At 32.0% G+C, this 23,488-nt stretch overlaps 2 protein-coding genes across 2 annotated transcripts in view; one reads left to right on the top strand and one right to left on the bottom strand.

Moving 5' to 3' along the window:
- Window positions 1-2,770, top strand: part of LOC106880218 (uncharacterized) — a 36,986-nt gene extending 34,216 nt beyond the window's left edge. The window contains exon 8 of the mRNA XM_014930080.3: window positions 2,668-2,770. The gene's annotated coding sequence lies outside the window, so the exon portion shown is untranslated. The remainder of the gene's footprint in view (window positions 1-2,667) is intronic.
- Window positions 2,771-3,810: 1,040 nt separating this feature from the next.
- The window catches only part of LOC106879637 (uncharacterized), a 209,198-nt gene continuing 189,520 nt past the window's right edge, over window positions 3,811-23,488 (bottom strand). Inside the window, exons 9-12 of the mRNA XM_089361587.1 lie at window positions 16,949-17,028; window positions 16,238-16,313; window positions 15,670-15,758; window positions 3,811-5,198 (exon numbers count right to left, since the gene is read on the bottom strand). Coding sequence (XP_089217713.1) covers window positions 5,089-5,198; window positions 15,670-15,758; window positions 16,238-16,313; window positions 16,949-17,028 — 355 coding nt within the window. The 3' untranslated portion in view covers window positions 3,811-5,088. The remainder of the gene's footprint in view (window positions 5,199-15,669; window positions 15,759-16,237; window positions 16,314-16,948; window positions 17,029-23,488) is intronic.

Genomic DNA, 23,488 nt, shown 5'->3' with positions numbered 1-23,488 from the left:
GCCTGCAGACTGGAACTTGTCTTGGAGATCTACCTTCCGCTGCAAATCTAGAAATATTACTACTTCTTCTCGTAGTTCATAAAGCCTTCCAAGCATTTCCCCTTTGATAATCATCGCACGTTCAAGTGAAAAAGCAATGCTTCATGTTCAAATTCCATATCTTTACATATCAGTTTGAAAAGACGACTGTTTAAGGCTCCACCTTTAACAAAGCTGACACCTTTGATAACTACGTTCAAGACCTTTCTCATTTCAGTAGCCAAGGTTCTGGATGCTAAGGCTTCATGATGAAGTATGCAGTGTGTACCTACAACAGATGATTTTTTTCTTTCACCGTAGTAATGAATCTAGACTGCAGACCAAACATGGTTTGAGCTCCTTAAGTGCACACCTCTACTAGCGAATCCCACGAAAGTTGGAAATCCTGAAGGAAGTTTGACACATCACGAAAAATAGCTGCACCTGTAGTACAACTGTCCATAGGGTGACAGAACAATATTTCCTCTTTAACATAGTTAAATTTAATTTCATAGATGTATATATATAAAGGTAAAATTCAAGGATCAAGGTGTTGTACGGTAGTAAGCGTTGAGCAGTCCGTAGTAGGTATAAAAAACAACTTTCAGAAACAATAGTGGTCGTAAATTTTTCTTGTTCGATAAGCTGAAAAAAATTGTTTTATAGCTTACGGTTAGCAGCAGGGGTTACTGTGTATGTGAATAGGAATCCAAAATTAGGGAATGGGATAGATAGAATCCGGGCTACATATGTTTCATAGCTAGCAGAACATTTGAAATAGTAATGATCCAAGCGACGGGTAATCCGCTAGCTACTCGTCGAGCTAAAGATACCTTAATCAAAAGAAGTTTACATTGTTCTCACGGGATCCCATGTTGACTCACAGGAGTTTTGATTGAAACTATTAGCAACTGATCAAAGTAAGTAGGTTTGAAAGTGCTGATGAGGTTCAATAGGGCCAAAATGTACTCATCGTTACCTTCAAACTAAGATTAGATTTTCCTGCATGTAATTATTTTTTTAATTAATTTTTAATTTTTTTAAATTGCTTGCGGTTTTGTTTGCAATTAGCTTGGTGTTCGTTTCTTTTTCCCTTTGCCTCTTTTCCTTATTTTGTTTTTTTGTTCACGGGTTGTTGAACTTGGAAAATTTTGTTTTAAAGAATTTATGTTCTAAATAGAATTAGCTAGTATATACAGTTATAATCCCCACTCAACTAATTTGGTTTGTTTATGGAAACTATGTGGTTTGAATCACAACTACTCAAATGGAGAGAATCCTGTTTCTAGCTGTATATGAACAGTATCCTTGCACGAGATCAATACCAAGGGTCTAAATCCAGTTGTAACTGTCGCGACCCAGAAACCTGCCCATTTGATAACAATGTATGATTAAATCTGTCATGTATGAGACAGAAGTTACTGCAACGCTAAATGATAATACAGTAGATAAGAAGACCTATATTGGATGATTATGTGATAGAGAATTTAAAAATTTCTATGCCAATCATATAGCCTCCTCCCGACATAAGGACAGAAACGAAGCTAATAAGCTGGCGAGCCATGTATGGAGTTTGAAAGCTAGCGAAATACCGCATGTGATTAAGTGGAAAATAATTGAGAAATTCACGCCTTATGTTAATGGATCAAATAAATGTAGGCTATGTTTAGCTGAAAGACCACAAAATCCTTTTCAGGTCTAAGATCCCTAACTCTCTACTGAAGTTCAGGTCTGAAATTTTCAGCGGTTGCAAACGTATGTATGAATATATTATGAAGAATTGGAAAATTCCGCATATACCTAACTTGTTGATATCTTTCCAGCCTTATAATTTAAGGTCTACGTTTTACATTTTAGTTTTTAATTTTTCTTTTTCTGTTTTTTTAACCTTCCGCGTTTTCTAAAGCTGAGAAGCCTTCTCAGCCTTTATGCGTTTCTTATTCAATCTTTTTAGTTCGTTATGATATGTGGTTTGTGCCTGATGATTATGTTTGAGATATTTCTCAATATATGAAACTATTAGTAGCACTTGAAGATATGTATTGTGTCTTTTAAATAAATAATATTTATCTCTCACCAGAGAGCGTACAATTTTGGTTGATTATTCTATCACGGAACAGTACATTACACACACACGCGCACACACACACGCACACACTCACACACACATACACACACAGATAGATATGTGGTGTGTGTATGTGTGTGGGTGTGTGTGGGTGTGTGCGTGCGTGTGTGTGTGTGAGTGAGTGTGTGTATATCACAAGAAGTATGACTTCCTCTTCTGATTTCTATTTTACAGATAGCGTGTGTATGTTTTGTTTATACCGCTATAAATAGGTAGGATAGTTTAGTATTTATATCGATATCTTCCGACCACAAGGTTAGCCATGTGAAACAATATTTGATCCTTCTTTATGCAAGATCAAAGTTTAGAATAACAGAATAATGTCTCTAAAAATATGTTTCTCTATAGGAAACCATATCTACACTTTTAATATGTGCTTTGTATGTTTAGATGTTACCATGAATATATTTGTATATAAGCATGCATAATGACGCATGTATTCGTGTATCTGCGAGTATGTCTCTACGTGAGCATGTTACTGATATACTAAATATTCTGTTATTCTATATATTATATTTCAGATTTCAGCTACAGTGGATTGATACGAGAATGATAGGAAACAAGTTTCCCAGATTTTAAAATATTAATGCTTGAAGTATTAAAGAAGAACGAAATATAATCGACTATGTTGAGTTTGTTTTTATTTCTTTCTTTGGATTTGTACGATTATACAACTGAATTGTCACTGAGCAGGTCGCAGAAGTGTGAGAAAAGCATTTTTGAAAACTTTTACTTGACTGTACCATTAAGAAATATATGAAAGTGTATTTTGTGTGTTCTTAGAAAAGCTAAAATCTCTCTTACATCAAGATGTAATTCACACACACACACACGCACACACACGCGCGCACACACACACACACACACACACACACACACACACACACACACATTGTGATGAAGACACCAATCATTAACTCAATTTTTTTTAATGGATGACATCCCTTTCAAAGTATCGATATTTTGGGCTCATGAATGAACAGGAGTGAAATAATGTCCGAATATATGATGTTGGAGTCAACCTAATGGAAATAGCAGCCATCGTTTGACACACATGAATTCTTCTAGTCTACAGTACGAAACTCAAATACCAAAAGTGAAATTCTAAGCTATACTAACTGCTACCAAAACGTTCTCAAAAACACTTTTGTTGTCAAATTCATCTTTAATTGGTGACATCTTAATTATATGGAATGTAATGTAGCATACAAACATTTGTACAGGTGTTTGCTTTGATATCATCCCTTGGATAGAATTATATTTCTATATTCATTTGTTTATGCCTGCTTGTCTTGGTCGCACCTTACACCTACTGTAACCTTACTGTATGAAATTTGAACTAAGCATTACAGACGGACAACAAAGTGGTACATAGATATCACTGCTCATGGCAGTCAACTGCACTACACTGTAGTACACATTTACAACTAGATAGGTTGCTGTAATGTGTGCTGTTTCACTTATTTGTAAATAAGTATTATAGGTATATATAACACATCATTTTACGCTGAGGGAACACTATATAAATAACTAGTATCGTTAGTACAAATGCATGCATATTTTCTTCAAGAGATCCCAAAAGAACCAACGGGATCTCCAGTAATTCAAATTCACACCGATTAAAGCGATATTCATTATTTCTAATGAAAACAACACAAACTCCATTCAAAATATAATGGCAATTTATCAAATAAACCAGATTTAATAACGCTTTTATAAAATTATGCCGGTTATAAGGGATTTTTTATTTTATACATTTATAAAAAGTTTTACCTGAAAATGTAACAGCATATGATGCTCATTCTTCTTTTCGAAAGCAGAACAGAGATATAAGGCATAAAAGATTAATGAAAAAAGACGCCCGAGACTCGTCTTACTGGGTATTTACTTCTCTATAACGCTTGCTACCTTATATCTTAATACTGAATTTCTACTGGCCACATAGAAATCCTTACATTTTAGGGGAATTTAAAAATGAGAGTACTGAGATAAATTCTCACGTGGGATATCAGTGAAAAGGAATATAAATAAAGAATCACAACCTGACCATAACAGAAGCTTATCTCATGATAAAACATTAAATAATTTTTCTGGGTTTACTGCTCGGTAAGCAAAAAAAAAAAAGAAAAAATGGTTTTCAGGCGGAACTTTCATTTCGATTCTTATTTAATACAAATTCACTTAATGAACGAGGTTATCTACCTGGTAAAGGGCACGAAGTTTATGACATAGCTTTTCATATTATTCTAAAATATCGAGAAAATCGTGTGAAATCAGATCAGAGAAGATTAATGCACAAGTTTCTTTTACTGGAAATTAAATTGATATGCATTGTTCATAAATCTACATTTATACGATGGATTGCGTATATAATTATATATATGATGTTAAAGAAGTGATTTTAAATTCTCAAACGCAGGATAATGCTAATAATATAGCCTGCAAAATAGGGGTAGTTTATCCTTTTCAGGCTATATTATTAGCATTATCCTGCGTTTGAGAATTTAAAATCACTTCTTTAACTTTCTAAGACATCTCAACGCTTCTAAAAGCAAACTTCGTTTGTTTGTTTACGTTTATCGTAATTTGAATTTATATATGATGATGATTTAAATGATAGTAGGAAAACCCTAAACTTCATGATGGCTAGTAGATAACAAATCAAAGCGTTTTCTTAAAACCGAGCAGATATTTTATAATACTCGTAATGGGATAAAACAATTAAGCATACACCACGAATATGGCAATGACAGAGCTCTATTTACTATTCAATGTCGATAAAATTAGTACATATTTAACCGGTGTAATAGTTAAAGCTATACTATTTAAAGATTAGGAACCATTGATTTAGATTGATGAAGCATGATCAATTTACTTATTGTATTAGTTATTTAAAAGAAAATAGATAAATTTATATGCTGTTAGATGAACATTAATAAACATTAGTATATTGGTAGGATATAAACAGTTAGTAGGAAGAATATGGGAAAAAATGGTTGACTTAAAAACCCTGCTAATCTGGAACCAGAATCACAGTATTCGAAACAGGGACCTGCAAAATAGAAAGAATATCAGTGGTAAAAAATTTTAAGTCGATATATATCAGTTTGTTTTTCTTAGCTGCAAAAGGCTTACATGCTGTTTATAGTGAAACCGTACACCCCTCCCGGTAACATGTAGTAGTACACAGCCATTATAAATAGACCAGTAGCTGGTCAGAAGATCGAGAGTACGTGTAGACTGTGTTGATAGTCGTGTCTGTGCTGATATAGTAATTATACTGTGATACTGAATAGACGTTATAACGATCCAGCTTTCTGAGGGAGTCGTACAGTGGCAGATAGAAACATTCTATCGACGACTTCGGAATATAGCAGTGTCTGTCACAGCGACAATCAGCGAGGAAAAACAAATTTGCGCAGAATGAAAAAAACATTCACGCGGAGAGTTTAAACTAATTCACGTGGACAATCAAATACTTCGACAAAAAAGAAACAAAAATCTAGTTGTGCAAACTTACCAAAATCGTAAAACAGCAGCAACAACAACAACTCAAGGAACAACGAGAACAACAACAAGGATTGCAGCAGCAACTAATGAGGTTCATACATTTTCACCTGACCATGTAGCAAATTCCATAAACGAATTTAAATATGACCCCCAAGAAGGAGTAACCTTCGAGGTTTACTTTCGAAGATTTCGACAAATTTTTGAAAAAGTATGTCAGGATTGGACGGACGAAATGAAACTCATTTGGTGTTAAAAAAAAACTAGCGACAACAGAGCATGAGAAGTATAGTAACTTCATATTGCCAAAAAAGTGACATAAATTTCACCGACACAGTTGACATTTTGTGCAAAATGTTTAGTGGAAAGAGCTCACTGTTTAATACTAGTTGGAAGTGTTTAAACATTGAGAAGAGTGAAGATAAAGACATCATTACTTTCACAGGCAGAGTCAACAAAGAATATGAGAAATTTAGGCTAGATATGCTTACTCCAGATTCTTTCAACTGTTTGATTTTTGTACAAGGATTGACAGATAAAAGGGATGCAGAAATCCGAACGAAAATTCTATCAAAACTGGAAATGAACCAGGAATTGACATTGCAGAAACTGTCGGAAGAGTGTAACAGGATATTAAAATTCAGGCATGATACGGAAGAAATTCAACGGAAAGAGTGTTTCCACATGAGACTAGTGCAAAAAAGTCAGAAGACAAGTAAAATGTTGCAGGAAAATCAGAAAAAATATCGGAGTGTAGACCCATGTATGGCATGTGGTAGGATGCGCCTGAAAAAAGATTGTCCGTGTAAAAAAGCAAAGTGTTTTCGCTGCGGGTTTACAGGACATATAAAACCGCACTGCAAAACTAGAATGATAAGAAAATGGAGCAAACAAGAAAAAATAAATAGTTTGTCAGCGGGAAAAGTTGTGACTGCAACAAACAGAAAATTCATGAATGTGAGAATTGAAAACACTAGTGTTATATTGCAATTAGACACGGGAAGTGATATCACAATCATAAATGAGAAAACATGGGAACGAATGGGTAAGCCAAAATTGTGTAGTTTAAACAAAATAGCGCACGGTGTTACGGGAAGAAAATTATATTTCACGGGCAAACGCATTCGTAATATAATGTTCAAAGGTCGAATAAAAAAAGTGAATGTTTGTGTTGAAAAATCCATGAACTTATATGGCACCGAATGTATGAAGAAATTTAATTTATGGGATACATCCATAAGCGCATTGTGCAATAGCGTAACCCTTTACAGTCAAATGATCGAACGAGGTTGATGAACTGAAACAAAAAAATAGTGATGTGGAACATTGTGCGTGAACTACCAGTAACTTTGGAAGAAATACAAAGAAATGTGAGAAAAAACAAATTTATTAAATTAGACAAAAAGAAAACTGGTCGACAGAAGGAAATAAAGAAAGGTCTGATGCAAAGAACAGCTAATATGTGAGTGCGTACTCTATATGTGATGGTGTACTAATTTACCCCCATAGGGTGGTCATACCACAAACATTACACAAGAGAATATTAAAAGAGTTCTATGTCGGACACCCAGGAAAATCTAGAATGAAAACGGTGATGTGAAGTTTCGGATACTGGCTAATCATCGACAAGGAAATTGAAAGTCTAGTAAAAGGCTGCAGAGGATGTGCGCTAGCAGCGAAATCATCGACTACAAAATGTGAACCTTGGCCGGAAGTGAAAATATCATGGTCCCGATTGCACATCGATTTAGCAGGCCCGGTTAATGGATATTATTACTTAATAGTAGTGGACAGCTACACAAAATGGCCTGAGGTCGCGAGATGTAAACGATGAACCTCATATACGGTAATAAATTTCTTACACGAGCTGTTCATAAGATTTGGTGTACCGGATATAAATGTCTCTGATAACGGAACACAGTTTGTATTCTGTGAGTTTAAAAGATTCTGTGAGATGTTTACGTTAGAACATAAAACTATAGCACCATACCACCCTAGATCGAATGGAAGGGCCGAACGTTTCGTGGACACTTTTAGTAGAGCTTTAAAAGAAGCTAATAAGGAAACCACGGACGAGGTCATGATCCAACAATACTTAAGGCAATACAGAGTACTCCAAACCCAAGTGCGCCAGAAGGAATTTCACCAGCAGAATTAATGTTTGCCAGAAAGGTGAAGCCAGTATTCGATAAACTGTTACCAGTGAAGAAAAAAATACGTGCTAATAAAAACATGCCAAAATTCTTTAGAATAAGGTATATGTAAGAATGAACAAAAATGGCAAGCAGTACTGAGAAGAAGGAGAAATTGTAACATAATTAGGAAGAATGATGTAAGAAGCAGAAATGGAATAGAAAGGAGACATAGAAATCAACTTAAGGAAAGCGTCATGGAAAAGAAACCAACAAGAGTAGAAATACCGATGGATTGGGTATATGACACTTTTCACGTTCCAACACCGTTACAAGAAGTTGAAACTACACGTAAATTTCACCCACACAGTCTGGACGGTCTTATTGTTTAAGTTGATGAATACTGTCATAATCCTTGCCTTCAGTTCATCCTTGGTTTTACAAGGAGTTTTGTTGGTCTCTCGATCAACTGAGCCCCACACATAATCAAGGGGGTTGCAGTCTGGGGAGTTAGGTGACCAGATGTTAGGGGTGATGTGTTCGCAGAAATTGTCTGACAGCCATGACTGGGTTCTCCTGCTTGTGTGGCATGGTGAGAATCCTGTTGCCAGATACAAGGTCTTCCAGCAGCCACTCTCTTGACCCAGGGCAGCTCTATCTCTTCCAGGCACTTGATGTAGGCCTCTGTGTTGAGTCTGAGGTTGTGTGGGAAGATGAATGGAGGCCTAACGTTGCCATCACTGGTGATCAAACCAAACACCATGATGTTGACTGGATGTTTGATTTTTATCACTCTTGGTACATGTTTTGAGGACCCGGCAAGCCAACGGTTGTTCTGTGTGTTCACCATCTGTTCGTATTGGAGCTTCTGGTGCGTGTCAGGCAGTACAACATGTTGTTTCCAAATTTCTGCCAGAGTGAATTGCGTCGGGGTGCTGTTTGTCTCATAGACGGGACCCAACTGACCATACAATACTATGTAGTCAACAAAATCAAAGCAATGTGTATGTGCGAAATTAAAAATATAAATGGTGACAATTTATCCATCGCACCCTGTATACACATAGGAAGAAATATCCATTAATTTCGCGAGATCATGGGTTGCACCAGAAAATCGAGTTTTGGTCTTGTTGGCGGAACTATAATTGTTGTGAATGTATAAACCAACAAATGAGCGGCAGACCCGATCTTAGTGACTACACTTTAAGGCGATGTCCACTTATATTTTCGTTAGTGCTGCATTTTCTGCCTCAGCAATCTTTAGTCCCTCCTTTCGTCTTTTTAAACTCTAGTCATCAGGAGCATCAGCAATGTCTCCCATTTTTCAACGTTCATGTAAAGAGTCTTGCAAATAATTTTGAGACAAACATGGGATCGTCATTGTATTCGCTTGACGGAGGTCAGTTCACCACATACCAATTCTTTTGGAATCCTTTTATCTGATATGCAACGGATGCGTCGTTGTTGCAGTTGGATGAAGAGATGAAATATATATACTTGAGTCAGAACCTTGTAGTTGATGTCTCAGACAGTCCAGTTGATGTTCAGAATTCAGCTTAGACTGCAAAGATGGAATGCATTGAGATACCACTCTTATCTGGAGTAGATAGTGCAGGCCTCATTTCGATAGAGTAGTGTACTAAGAAAACTGCAAACTTGGTGTGTCCAGTTAGCTTACTGTTCTCTCAGAGTTTCGTAATGACTCTAGCTAGTGTTGAGGCAAATCTTCCAATACGCTTGTTTATCTCAGTCTCCGGTGAAAGTTTATCCGTAATGGTGGAGCCAAGGCTTGTACACTTGCGAAGTGCTTCTATTTTACAATTGTTAATGTTGATGATAGGAGTGTTCAATATCTTGGCCCAGCACGTTTCTCTTATTAAGACTGATGGTCAAGTCCTGACATGCCCTTGTGAAGCTATTCATGAGGTGGTGTAGTTTCAAGAGTGTAGCCAGTTCCGCACCAACTGGAAATAGCATGTCCCTGATGAGAACATTACAAACTTTGGTTTTCGCCTTCAGTCGAGGAGACAGACTAAATAGTTTGCTGTATGTATCTTGTGTGGAGATAAACATCTTTAGTCGTTCTTCAACATGACAGCAATGACGATACCAAACAAAATGGGAGAGAACACGCACCCCTGTTTCACTCTAATGAAAATACCGAAGAGACGTCGAAATGAATGACGACTTTCATGTCTGTCTTGAATATCTGAATAATCCTGAGTACAATGTGGTGGTGGTGGTAATTTTTATTCTGACCCTAAAGTTAGGCTTATTTGTCCTTGTAAGTCAGATCTAGGTAAATTAAGTAAAATAATTTTAGATAAATATATTAACAAATTAAATGGAATTAATTATCTTAAATTATGGAATTCCACAGTAGATACTTTAAATTGGTTTAATAGTATTAATGATAAATATAGGTATAAATTTATTCAAATTGATATTGACAATTATTATTCTTCTATAAATGAAATTGTACTAAATAAGGCCCTAATTTTTGCTATGAAGAAAGTAGGTATGACTAACGATGAAGTAAAAGTAGTTAAAATGGCTAGGAAATCATTGATTAAATATGATAATAAATTGTGGGCTAGAAAAGTTACCAGAGATTATTTTGATATACCAATGGGGGCGCCTGATTCAGCACAGGTAACTGATTTAGTAGGTATATATTTATTATCTGAACTTGAACTTGAAAACTTAAAATTGGAGGGTGGTTTATAATAGGGATGACCTTTTATTACTTACTAAAAATTGCACTAATAGACAACTAGAATTATATAAGAAGAGAATATATAGTTTTTTTAAAAGTAATGGTTTAAAGATTACTATTTATAATGAGTATTATAACGTTAATTATTTAGATGCTAATTTTAATTTATCTACTGGTAATACCCAACCTTACCATAAGATTAATGAAAATATTAAATACATTCATGCTAAAAGCAATCACCCACCCTCAATTAAAAAATCCTTAACATTTACTATAGGTAAGAGAATATCTTTACTATCTTCTAATATAGAGATTTTTGAAAAACATGCACCTTATTATAATAAAGCCCTGCAAGAAGCGGGATATACTAATACTAATAATATAAATTTTTTTAATAATCCGAAATATTTTTATAATTGTAGTAATAATAATTATAATAATAATGACCTTTTTAATAAACGTAACTTTTATACTCATGATAATGTCTTCTTAGGTCATAATAAGAATAATAAGAAAAATTGGTATTATAATAAATTACCTAAACATAAACTTAATTTTAATGGAAACAATTTTAAATATTATTTTAATTTTTTTAATGATAATAATAAATTTAATAATACTAATAATAAATTCAATAATATCTATAACAAACTCTGGTTAATTATTCCATACGGTGTTCAAGTTAAAACTAACATTATTAATGAAGTTTTTAAAGTTATTGATTTATTCCTTAGAGATAATAAAAAATATCATATTTTTTCTAAAAATAATTTTGGTGTAGGTTATTCCACTACTAATAATGTTGCTAATATTATCTCTTCTTTTAATAAATTTAAGTTAAATAAGTACTACAAATTTAAATTTAATAATTATTCTAATATTAATTTTAATAGTAATAATGTTGACCAGGATATAATTAATTGTACATGTTTAGATAAAACTAAATGTAATTTTAATAATAAATGTAATTTGAAAGATGTAGTATATAAATGTATAGTGAAATTATTGAATGAAAATAAACATAATGGTTATAATTTAAATAAGATTTATATAGGTTCGACTTCTAATAAAATTAAATTAAGAGTAGCTCAACATATGCACTCATTTAAGAATAGAAATTTAATTAATTCTACTGGCCTCAGTAAATATATTTGGGAACTTAAAGCTAAAAATATTAACTATATTTTAAAATGGGAGATAGTTTGTAAAGCTAAATCCTATCATATAGGTAACAGCTTTTGTAATTTATGTAATAATGAATTTAAAGAGATATTATTTCATAAGGATAATAATTTACTTAATTCTTTTGATGGACGAAAAATAAAATGTAGACATAAACTACTTTATTTATATAAAAACTTTAGCTAATGATTTTTTATTTATTTTGTTTATATGGGTATGTGTATATGCATGTATATGTATATATATATGAGTGTGTGTGTTTTAGTCTATATGCGTTAGTACGTTTGTATATTTTAGGTGTATGTATATATGTTTACGTATGTATTTATATAGGTTTAAGTGTATATATATATGTGTTTTTTTTTATTAAAAAATTTTTTTTTTAATATATATGTTTGTGTATATTGAGTGTATATTTGTATTTACATGTATGTATAAAGATATATATTTGTGAGTATAGATGTATATTTATATATATTGTGCGTGTGAGTGAGTGCGTGAGTGTAGTTTTGTTTTAGAATATTCCTTATTTATATATTTATTTGAGTGAATTTTTATTTGTGTGTATATTTTGTATATTTTTTTATATATATAGTTATGAGTATTTTTGTGTATATGTATATGTATATTTATGTATGTACTTATGTAAATGTGTATATATATGTATATATATGGGTATAAGTATATATGTGAGTGTGTGTAATTTGTCTATATAAATTAGTAGGTATATATATAAGTGTATATATATATTTTTATGTGTATGTGTATATATATATGTATATATATATGTATATATGTATATGTATATATGTATATGTATATGCATGTTTTTTCTGTGTATATATGTGTATTTTATATGTATGTATATGTGTCTGTATATGTGTATCTATATAATATGTATATTTGAGAGCATGGGAGGGTGAGTGTGTACTTATATATATTATTATTTATTTATTATATGTCTGTATGAGTGTATTTGTTTTTATATGTATGTTTTGGTAGGTACATGTGTGTATGTGTAGATATATATTTATGTATATATATATATATGGTAGTGTGTATGTTTTGGTCTATATGTATTATATGTATTTATATATATGTGTGTATTTATGTATATATGTGTATGTATGTTTTTATTTATGTATATGCTTTTATTAGTGTTTATGTGTATATATGTGTGTATGTTGTGTGTATATATGTATATTGTTTTGTATATTCGTATGTATATATGTTTATATGTTTTTTATATATAAGTATGTATATTTGTATATGTATGTAAGTATATATATATATATATATGTATATGTATATATATATGTATATATGTATATATATATATATATATATATGTATATATATGTATGTATATATATATATGTATGTATGTATTAGGGTGTGTGTTGGGGTATCTATTTAATTATTCTAGTAGCTATATTTTGTTTTAATTGGTAGGTTAATATTTTACTAAGTTTAAGGTTTTATATTACAATGACACTACGATTTTGATTAGACTAAATCAATAGTAGTATTTTAGTTTATTTCATAATATTATTTAATTTACGACTATTAGTATTATTATTTATTTATTATATATTAGAATTTAATATTTATTAATATGTTTTATAAGATAACTATAGTTTTTTTGTTCTTTTTATGTTGTTAGTTATATAAATTTTAAATTTTTCATTCATTTATTTAAGTATTATTATTTCATTCATGCTTTCGTATTCTATTCTCTATTTTAACGTAGTATTTTCGCGCGAACTCTTGCTTAAAACGCTATAGCTATTAGATAACGTCTTAGTTTTCAGTTTGAATTATGGAAAAATTTGGATAAGTACTGTTTTCACTTTGCTAAAAATTTTCTACTATTTGAAAATAATATGTATTCTTGTTTTTATACTATTCATTTCGTTCTTTATAGATTATTTTTATTAGATAACTTATTTAACACTAAATTATTTAGAAGTTATAGTTTCATTTCAACATAACATTAGAACTTCGATTTGAATAGTGTTGATATATTTTCGATTATTTTTGATTAATAATATTTGATTAATTATTAATCTTTATAGTTTATAATATCGTTAAAGTTTTTTTTTTAAATCAAAACTTTGTATTTATATATAAAGTTTATTCTTTTATTCTTAATAATTTTTTCTTTCCTAATTTTTTCATTCATAATTTTTCCATTCATAATTTTTTTTTTTTTCATTCATATTTTTTATTATTACGTTTGTAGAAATAAATAATCTTGTATTTTTCTATTATTCAATTGATCTTTAATTATAATTAAATAAACGTCTTTAGCTTTAAATAGTATAGCTTTAACTATTACACCGGTTAAATATGTACTAATTTTATCTTCATTATTATTTTAAACTTAAACTTCGTTCAACTTGTATTTAAAACAATGATAATTTAAAACAATGATAATTTATGTAAGATGTTTTTTGTATATAATATACATGTTATTTTAATGGATGAAGGGATGATTAGTGAATGGTTATTATTTTGATATTATGATATTTTTAAAATAATTTTTCTAGCTTTATATAATAAGTATTTCATATTAATTCATTTGGTACTTATTGTTGGTTGAGATATATATCTAATTATAGTTCTACTTACGATCTGACGAGTAGCTATATTTTTGAATAGAATTTATTTTCGATAATTTCAATTGATTTTAATCGATTTAAATTTCTTTTCTATTTGAAAATTGGTTATGAAACACGTGTAATCTTTTTATTATATTTATCTTATGATATTTACTTTACTTTATATTATACTCATTTATTGTGGTTTTAATTATTAATTTTTCTATATGTGATAGTGGATTTTCATCGATGAGTTCTTGAAAATTGGTTATTTTCCCTAAAACTATATATATATATATACTGTTGTGTCTGGGGAGAGTCATTTTCTTATTGTGCCTTAAAATTTAACACACTCACCGGTAAAAGTTCATTAAATGTCTCTTTTTTTTCTGCTTAAGGTAGTACCCACCTAGGTTGCAGAGCAGCGTACATTTTGTTGTGGAAACACAAAGACTTTTCTTGTATCTTCATGTGTTTGTTTTTTATTAACCTTTGAAATCCGGGCAAGCTTTCTGCCGAACCCTGTATTTATATATATATATATATATATATATATATATATATATATATATATATATATATGTCATCAGTGACACCAAGCATCGTCAATGTTTAACCCATTCCAGTACTCTATATTTCCATCTCGCTTATCGGTACTGATATACTTTATTTAGTACACCCTTCAGTGTTGCTTGCCACCTTCTCTGTTACCCTGAATTATTACACCACAATGCCTGTCATTGAAGTTGATCTTGTACCAACCGATATCTTAAATTTTCCATTAGTTCATTCGAGAGATTATAAAAGGACTGTTCCACAGTACAAGCTGTATTTTATTCTTTTCTTCCTATACTTCTTTCCGTTATTGGACTACGACCATACGGGAGCTCCATCATGAAGGGTTTGGTTAAACAAATCGACTACAGTACTAATTTATTTCTTACTTTATTGACTCTTTTGCCGACTGCTAAGTTACGGGTGCGTAAAAGAGCGAACAGTGTTTGTTAAATGGTATAAGTACAAATATAAAGACACGCATGGAGAGACACACACATATAGGACGGGCTTCTACGCATTTTTTGCCAAGCAAATTCATTTTCAAGGCATTGGTCAGACTGGGCTTAAAGTAAATGTTCATGGATCCGAGGTTTCAATGTGAACTTCTCAGCCAAACAGTTATACTTGTAAAATATTAATGTAAAATATGAATATGCACAGACATTTAATGTAGTTAACCTCTTTCCACTCATCCAACAATGTGTTGTGCTAAACAGATTGTAAAACACGAAACGTATTTGCCTGCAATTCAAGTTAATCCTTGAATTGTTCTACATTGTTCTTCTGTTATATGTATGTATTTGTTTATTTACACCATGTAATACTTACATTCATCCAGTCTCTTGATATTCGCCAAGCTCAAGTCTCGTTTTGTGCAACCATACCTTTTCAGACAGTTGCCATACTTGCGATAATTACTGCAAATTTAAAAGAAAATTAAATAGTTGAGTAGACCATATCACGTTTTTTTATTCAATTAATAAGCTTTTCATTTAATTCATGATGGGCCGTGGCTTAATATAACCGAAAGTAAAGCACCAGACTTACGTTGGTTAGATTTGTTCTACTCTCCAAACATCGAAAGGTTTGAATTTAACATTTATCGGGGGTGATATAAAATTAAGTACCAGTGATATACTTGTGTTAATTCAAAAGACTATAGTACTCCTGTACAAAATTTAGCATACTGCATCACATAAGAAAAATGGTGATTAATCAATGCAGAAGCAAGGAAATGGTAGACTCTAGACATTTAACTTAGAATCAGAATCACAAAATTCGAAGCAAGTACCTGAAAAACTGAAGCAAGATCATTGATAAACATTTGTAAGGTACCCAAGATGCTGCAAAGAACGGATTGGACGGAAATTCTTTCCAATAATTTATCATCACTTACTTGCACAGTATATCAATAGAGGCATTTGCTACTGAAACAATGGCCGAGATCTCAGTTCTGCATACTTCTTCACAAGCTACAACAGAATATGAACGGATATTCAATACATATACATATTGAGGTTGTTTTGCTAAAATACTTTTCCCTTTATATATATTTCTGAATAATTTCTATTTATAATTTAATTTAATTCACATTAATATTGCTTATAAATACTGTATACTGTCATTTAGGTATTTAACGTTTTCAGGACAATTTTCAGATTTCACCCTAGAACTTAAAACACTGATATGTCAGTATGATGCAGGTACCAGTTTATAAATACCTTGTGTCAAATAAACAAGGCAGTAATTAGGTAATTAGCAATATAAAGTAAGAATATTTTCTGTCACGTGCACATTGATGAAATTTACCTAAAAAACTAGATAAATTATATAATCTTCCGAAAATGTTTGAACATAAAAAAGAGAATCGAAATCACTGCAAATGAACTGAAATATTGATATTGATATCGTATTCGATGAACTTAAGCCCAGCCAGAAACAAGGACTTAATAACTTCATCCGATAATGTTTGATTTCTGTAAAGTAGTATCTATCATTACTAGGACAATACTAAACTGAATTAACAAGGGAATTACGAAAGATTAAAGAATTAATAAAAAAAATACGGAGAGAGAGAGAAAGACAAAGAAAGAAACGATATTCTTACCGCATAAAACTAAATTAGGTTTGATATTATCAATGGAGCATCTGGCGTTTAGATAACATTGTGCAAGTCTTTGAGCAGGCCTGGAAATTAAATTAGCTCATAATGGTACTTTGAAATACATTTATTCTTACCGTCATGCATGGAATTGTGTGTGTATACATATATATACATACATGTGTGTTTATATATGAATATATATATATATATATATATATATATATATATATATATATATATATATATATGTATATATATATATAGGGTTTGGTAGATGAGTTCAGCAAAAATTTAGATTCAGGTGAATATGGTACTTAAGTTTAGGCACCAGAATTTAGCACGGTATTATCCATACAATTTCAAAATAAGGTGATTAAAATCAAAATAAGCAACAAGAATATCCAGAGGTAATGCAGTACGATCGTTTCATGCAACTCCATTTAATTGAACAATGTAATTACTACATCAATTTAAAAAGCAGAGCAATCCTCAGCTGCACAAAGACATAGAATTTAATTAAATTAGAACAGATAGACACATTATTATAACTATACCTAAAATCTCCAAGGAGTTAAAGAGAAAGACAAAGAACATTTTGCTTCAGCTACACCATAGAAGCTAATAAATAAACTACCAAGAAGACTCTACCTGCCACTGATTTTATTTGTTTTTTTAGTTCTAATTTATAGACTAGCTCATCAAACCTTGTATATCTAAAGCTTAAGAGAATAAAGGGCATTATCTGTTAGGGTTAGGGTGATAGAGCAGACAGAAATCATGGTTGATGAAGTCATAAAATCCTGAGGTTTGGTGACAACTAAGGGGGGGGAGTGTCTTCCACTAGCAAACCATTGATAATGAAACAGGGGAAGTCTTATCATGTAGTACTATAGTTAAATGTTTTAAAACAATGTTGCTGTATTGTGTACATGGCTATTAATAGGGTTATCAATAAGAATATATTAACAAAAGAATAGAAATTTATGGATATTTTTTGGGCATATAGCAAACTTTTACCACAATAGAGGGAGGAAAAGAAAAAATATTCAGAAATAGTTGAATATTTAATATTTATATATATTATTTCACACTTAATAACTAACTCTTCATATGGTATCTATGAATATTGATTAATGGGAATATACTGATATTAATAAAGGAGTACTGAGATAAAAGAGCATTCTAATTATATATTAATAAAATTATATTCTAAGGAGTTTTTTTTATATATGTGGTAAATATATCAGTATAGTTTTATATACGCTAAGTATGAAATATTAGAGATACAAAGATTTGCTTAATTAATCTATGAATAAATAAAGGCTAAATATAAAGAAATGAAATAAAATAATCAACTAGGGCAGGATACCATAGCAATAAAGTTGCTTAATTACTAATGCTATGGTAAAGTATATTTAGCTTATTAACACCAATAGAGAAGATTTATAGAGAAAGTATGATAAACTATTTCTGAATATTTTTTCTTTTCCTCCCTCTATTGTGGTAAAAGTTTGCTATATGCCCCAAAAATATCCATAAATGTCTATCCTTTTGTTGATATATTCTTATTAATAACCCTATGAATAGCCATAAACTGTATCTGTACACAATACAGCAACATTGTTTTAAAACATTTAACTATAGTACTACATGATAAGACTTCCCCTGTTTCATTATCAATGGTCTGCTAGTGGGAGACACCCCCCTTAGTTGTCACCAAACCTCAGGATTTTATGACTTCATCAACCATGATTTCTGTCTACTCTATCACCCCTACCCCTAACAGATAATGCCCTATATTCTCTTAAGCTTTAGATATATAAGGTTTGATGAGCTAGTCTATACATTAGAACTAAAAAAAAACAAATAAAATCAGTGGCAGGTAGAGACTTCTTGGTAGTTTATTTATTAGCTTCTATGGTGTAGCTGAAGCAAAATGTTCTTTGTCTTTCTCTTTAACTCCTTGGAGATTTTAGGTATAGTTATAATAATGTGTCTATCTGTTCTAATTTAATTAAATTCTATGTCTTTGTGCAGCTGAGGATTGCTCTGCATTTTAAATTGTTGTAATAATTACATTGTTCAATTAAATGGAGTTGCATGAAACGATCGTACTGTATTACCTCTGGATATCCTTGTTGCTTATTTTGATTTATATATATATATATATATATATATATATATATATATATATATATATATATATATATATATATATATATATATATATATGTATGTATATGTATGTATATATATATATATATATATATATATATATATATATATATGTATGTATATATATGTATATACATATAATCAGTATAAATACATATATATATATATATATGTATGTATATATATGTATATACATATAATCAGTATAAATACATATATATATATATATATATATATATATATATATATGTGTGTGTGTGTGTGTGTGTGTGTGTGTGTGTGTGTGTGTGTGTGTGTGTGTGTGTGTGTGTATGAAAGATACAAGTTAAAATAATGTTCATTACATGTAATTCCTTTATTATAACAAAGCAGTTTCCAGTAGTCATTATAGATAGGTTTACTCAATTGGTCTATTGATCAATTAAGGTAAATTGTAGGGCCTAAGAAAATAAATGACACCTTAGTCAGAGCCATTGTTACAAAAAGAATGTGTTGAAGAAAGACAAAATGAAAAGAATTGAAACACAGGAAAGAGAAAGTTTTAGAAACTATTATTTGACATTTAAAAGAAGGAAGGGAAAGTTACGTATCATTTCGAACGTTAATCATCCATCAAAAGAAAAGCGTAGGGGGTGAGAAAGTGAAATGTGATTAAGAAGAAAAGAAAGAAAAAAGTGAATAAACGGATGAGTGGATAGGAGTCACGCGGAAATGTGGATCTGTGGGTAGGTGATAAAAGGCGAGTGTGTGTGTAGGTATAGGAGTGTACCTGTGTTGTTTTGAAATGGGTAAACGGAGGGAGTAATGTGTGTGAATTGAGGGATTTCTGTGTGCATAGGTGTACAAAAGTGGAGGTATAGTGGCGTAGGTTAGTAAGGTTTTGAGGTGTTGGTATGTTATCTTATTGTGTGGGGGGTGGAGCATAGAAATGAAGAGGTGGAGCGGGGTTGAGAGAGAGGTGTAAATGAAGGCAAGAGAAATGCTGTTGGTGTGAGACGCTATTACATGGAAGGAAGGCATGAACAAGGGAACGAATGTGAGGGAAAAGGTGGGGAGAGAAGAACGAGAGATAAAATTGAGAAAGAATAATTACAATAAAACAATTAAAGAAAAATCTTTTTTTGTGTTTTATGTCCTACGAGAGAAGAGAACCAGGGGCATGTGGAGGAAGAAAGGGGTGTAATCCAGAACATGAACAAGTTGAAGTGTAAGGTGTAAGGAAGGGAGAAAAAAAGGAAAACTGAACAAGTACAAAATATAGGAAATGTAGGAGAACTGGAAAGAAAAGAAGCAAGAGAAGTAAAAGAAAAGTTGGAGAAAAATAAATCATAAAATTACATTCATATGAAAGAATACAAGTTATGCGAGAGAAGAAATTCAAAAGCAACACAATACAACATTGATGAACTGGTGAGGTTATACAACTCATGCAAAGTCCGGGGAGGCAAGAATGTTCATAGTATGGTGAGGAACTGATAGAGAGAGAGAGAGAGAGAGAGAGAGAGAGAGAGAGATGTGTGAGTACGTGTATGGGTATAAACGTTTGTAACGAAAGATAGAAAAAAGAAAAAAATTAAATTATACAGCTGATAGCAAATCCTGAGTATTAAAATAAGTGGTAAATTCTGTAAGGAAGAAAATCGGGAAAAATCTACCGAAGAGAGTTGAGTTGGAGTGCGTGGCGTAGACGAGTATGGTAAAAGCACATAGAGGCACACAAGGCGGAAATGGAAATTTCTTTAGATGGAAGAGTATAGGAAAAAAGCAGTAAGAATTAAAGGAAATGGAAGAAAGTGTAGGTGCAGGCCCGTGCGTGTGCTTCTGTATGTCTTTGTAAGTGTGTGTGAGTTAGCAAGGAAAGTGGGAGTGGTTAAGAGAAGAGGAATATGTGTAAGAATACGTGTGTGTGTGTGTGTGTGTGTGTGTGTGTGTGTGTGTGAGTGAGTGTGAATGTGTTTTCATAAGCCAGTGTGTGCATGAACATGTGTGTTCAAGTCTGTCTTTTTTAAACGGAAAATTGTGTAGAGTTTTGATTAGCCTTCTACTTGCCTCCTCTTTTGCCTCACACTAACACATACTCTCATCTTCTCACTTCCATGCATACTTTTTAAAAGGTAAGAATTAAGTCATTTCAGCCAAATGTGTTACTTCCAAGAGACATCAATTCTAAGTGGAGTTCTCCAGAGAGCTGAACTGGGGACACTACTGTTTGTGGTGGCGCTCAGTCATCAGTCATCCATCTGACAATCCAAAATATCACAAAAAGTGAAGAATCTTGATGCTAACATACAACTGTTAGATTAGCATGCAATATACAAGTGGGCTGAAGAAAATAAAATGTAGTTCAATGCTGAAAATCTTTAAGTGCTTCACTATCAGCACACAAACAAATAGCAATCAGAATATACGGAAATAAGGCGACTTATAATCCTGGAGTTGCAACCAGTGTGTAATCCGAAAGTCCACATGAATAGTGAAGTCTCATTTCACGTGAATATTAATAACATTGTGACGACGAGTGGCTGGTCGGATTCTAATATCATTCAAAGCAAGATAAAGAAAACCATGTTGATTCTGTAGAAGACATTTGTTCTCAGTCATCTGGATTACTGTTCCTAATTCTGGTCACCCTTAGCAAGAAACTAACAGCAGACCTTAATGTAATCTAGCGCTATTATACGAAAAAAATTGCCTAAGTGCAACTGGGTGAGGCCAAAAGCATTGAGACTCCCTAGAACAAACAGTAGATAGATATGCAGAATGTATATATGGAAAATCCAGGAGGATCTGGAATGGACATCACTACATAGTAATAAAGTAGTAATGGACATTACTACATAGTAATAAAGTAGTACCAAAATAACAAAGGTCCCAACCTCTCCGTATAGAGTAAAGATCCATTACTATAATATCTTAAATATTAAGGTGGAACAGCTTTTCAATATAGGGCTTAGATATGGATTCATTAAAAACAGACAAATTTTTATTTGAGGTAGCATACGAATCAGCATTACGTCAAAACAACAAAAACAAAACAAATGAGGGCCGTGTAAATGAAATGAAATGAAAAAGACAAAAATCAAGCCAATGGTGACTCTCAGTGCGTGACTACAGCCTCTGGGAGGAAACAATAAAGTCATACATGTGTGTATGAGTGTGTGCGTGTGTATGTGTGTGTATGCCTGTGTGTGTGTGTGTGTGTGTGTGTACATATACAGGCGTAGCTGTGAGGCAAGGAGCTTGTTGCCTAACCACATGGTTTCGAGTTCAGTTTCACTGGGCGAGTGTCTTCTACTATCGCCTCGGGCCGACTAGAGTTTTGCGAGTGGATTTGGTAGGAAACTGAAAGAAGTCTGTCGTATATATATATATATATATATATATATATATATATATATATATATATATATATATATATATATATATATATATATATATATGTATGTATGTGTGTGTGTGTGTGTATGCATATCTATGTGTGTCTTTGCAGAAACTTTTAAGTAGTAATATTCGCAATTGTAACTCTAGAAATTCTAGTGGATATGAACTGAATATGTAATAATGTAATATATCAGGGGTGGTCAATTTTCTGTGGTCTCCGGAAGCATTCAGCAAAAAAAAAAAAAAAATTCTAAGTCTAAAATTTTCTTAAACTGGTCATGGTAAACTGCTAGTGCCAAGGCTAACTTGAACCGAGACTCGCTTCCTTTGTACCACAGAAAATTAGCCCCGTATCCGCCTATTAAAACACACCACCAAACAAAACATGGCACGTTTGGTATGGAAAGGTCTGAGGAAGAACGAAAGAATACAGCTGCAGTGTGTGTTACGAAACTGAAGAAGCAACAGACCATATTTATGAAGCAATCGACACTTCAGGACAGTGTTACAGAAGCAAGTTTCATGATAGCATACAACCTCGCTAAAAACAAGGCATCTTCTGATGCTTGGTAGATTGCGCAAGCGACCTGTGCTCTGACGCAAGACGCAAATTCGAAACCATTTCATTATCAAGAGGGACTAAATTAGTGACGAACTAACAGAACAGCTGAACACTGAGTAAAAATTTTGTTTGGTTTTCTTTGGCACTGGATAAGAGCACTGATAGCCAAGACACTGCGAAGTTACTTATCTTTGTCCTTGGAATTGACGAAAATTTCATCATCACAGAGGAACTACTTGATTTGGAATCGGTCAGGGTTTGTTTGAATGTGTTGTGAAAGGTGTGGAGAAAAGTACCTTGTCATGAAATAGAATGGCAAGCATTTACTGGAAAAAATGTGGGTATGATTAAACTTTTAGAGAACAAGTTAAAAGCATAACAGCCAGACAGTGATATCTTGTCTTTTCATTGTATTTTGTATCAGG

The sequence above is a fragment of the Octopus bimaculoides genome, chromosome 13 (genome assembly GCF_046866305.1).
Source record: "Octopus bimaculoides isolate indiv1 chromosome 13, ASM4686630v1, whole genome shotgun sequence".
NCBI classification, from domain to species: domain Eukaryota; kingdom Metazoa; phylum Mollusca; class Cephalopoda; order Octopoda; family Octopodidae; genus Octopus; species Octopus bimaculoides.
Note: the sequence above shows the minus strand (reverse complement) of the source record. Positions and strands in the feature narration are given on the sequence as shown.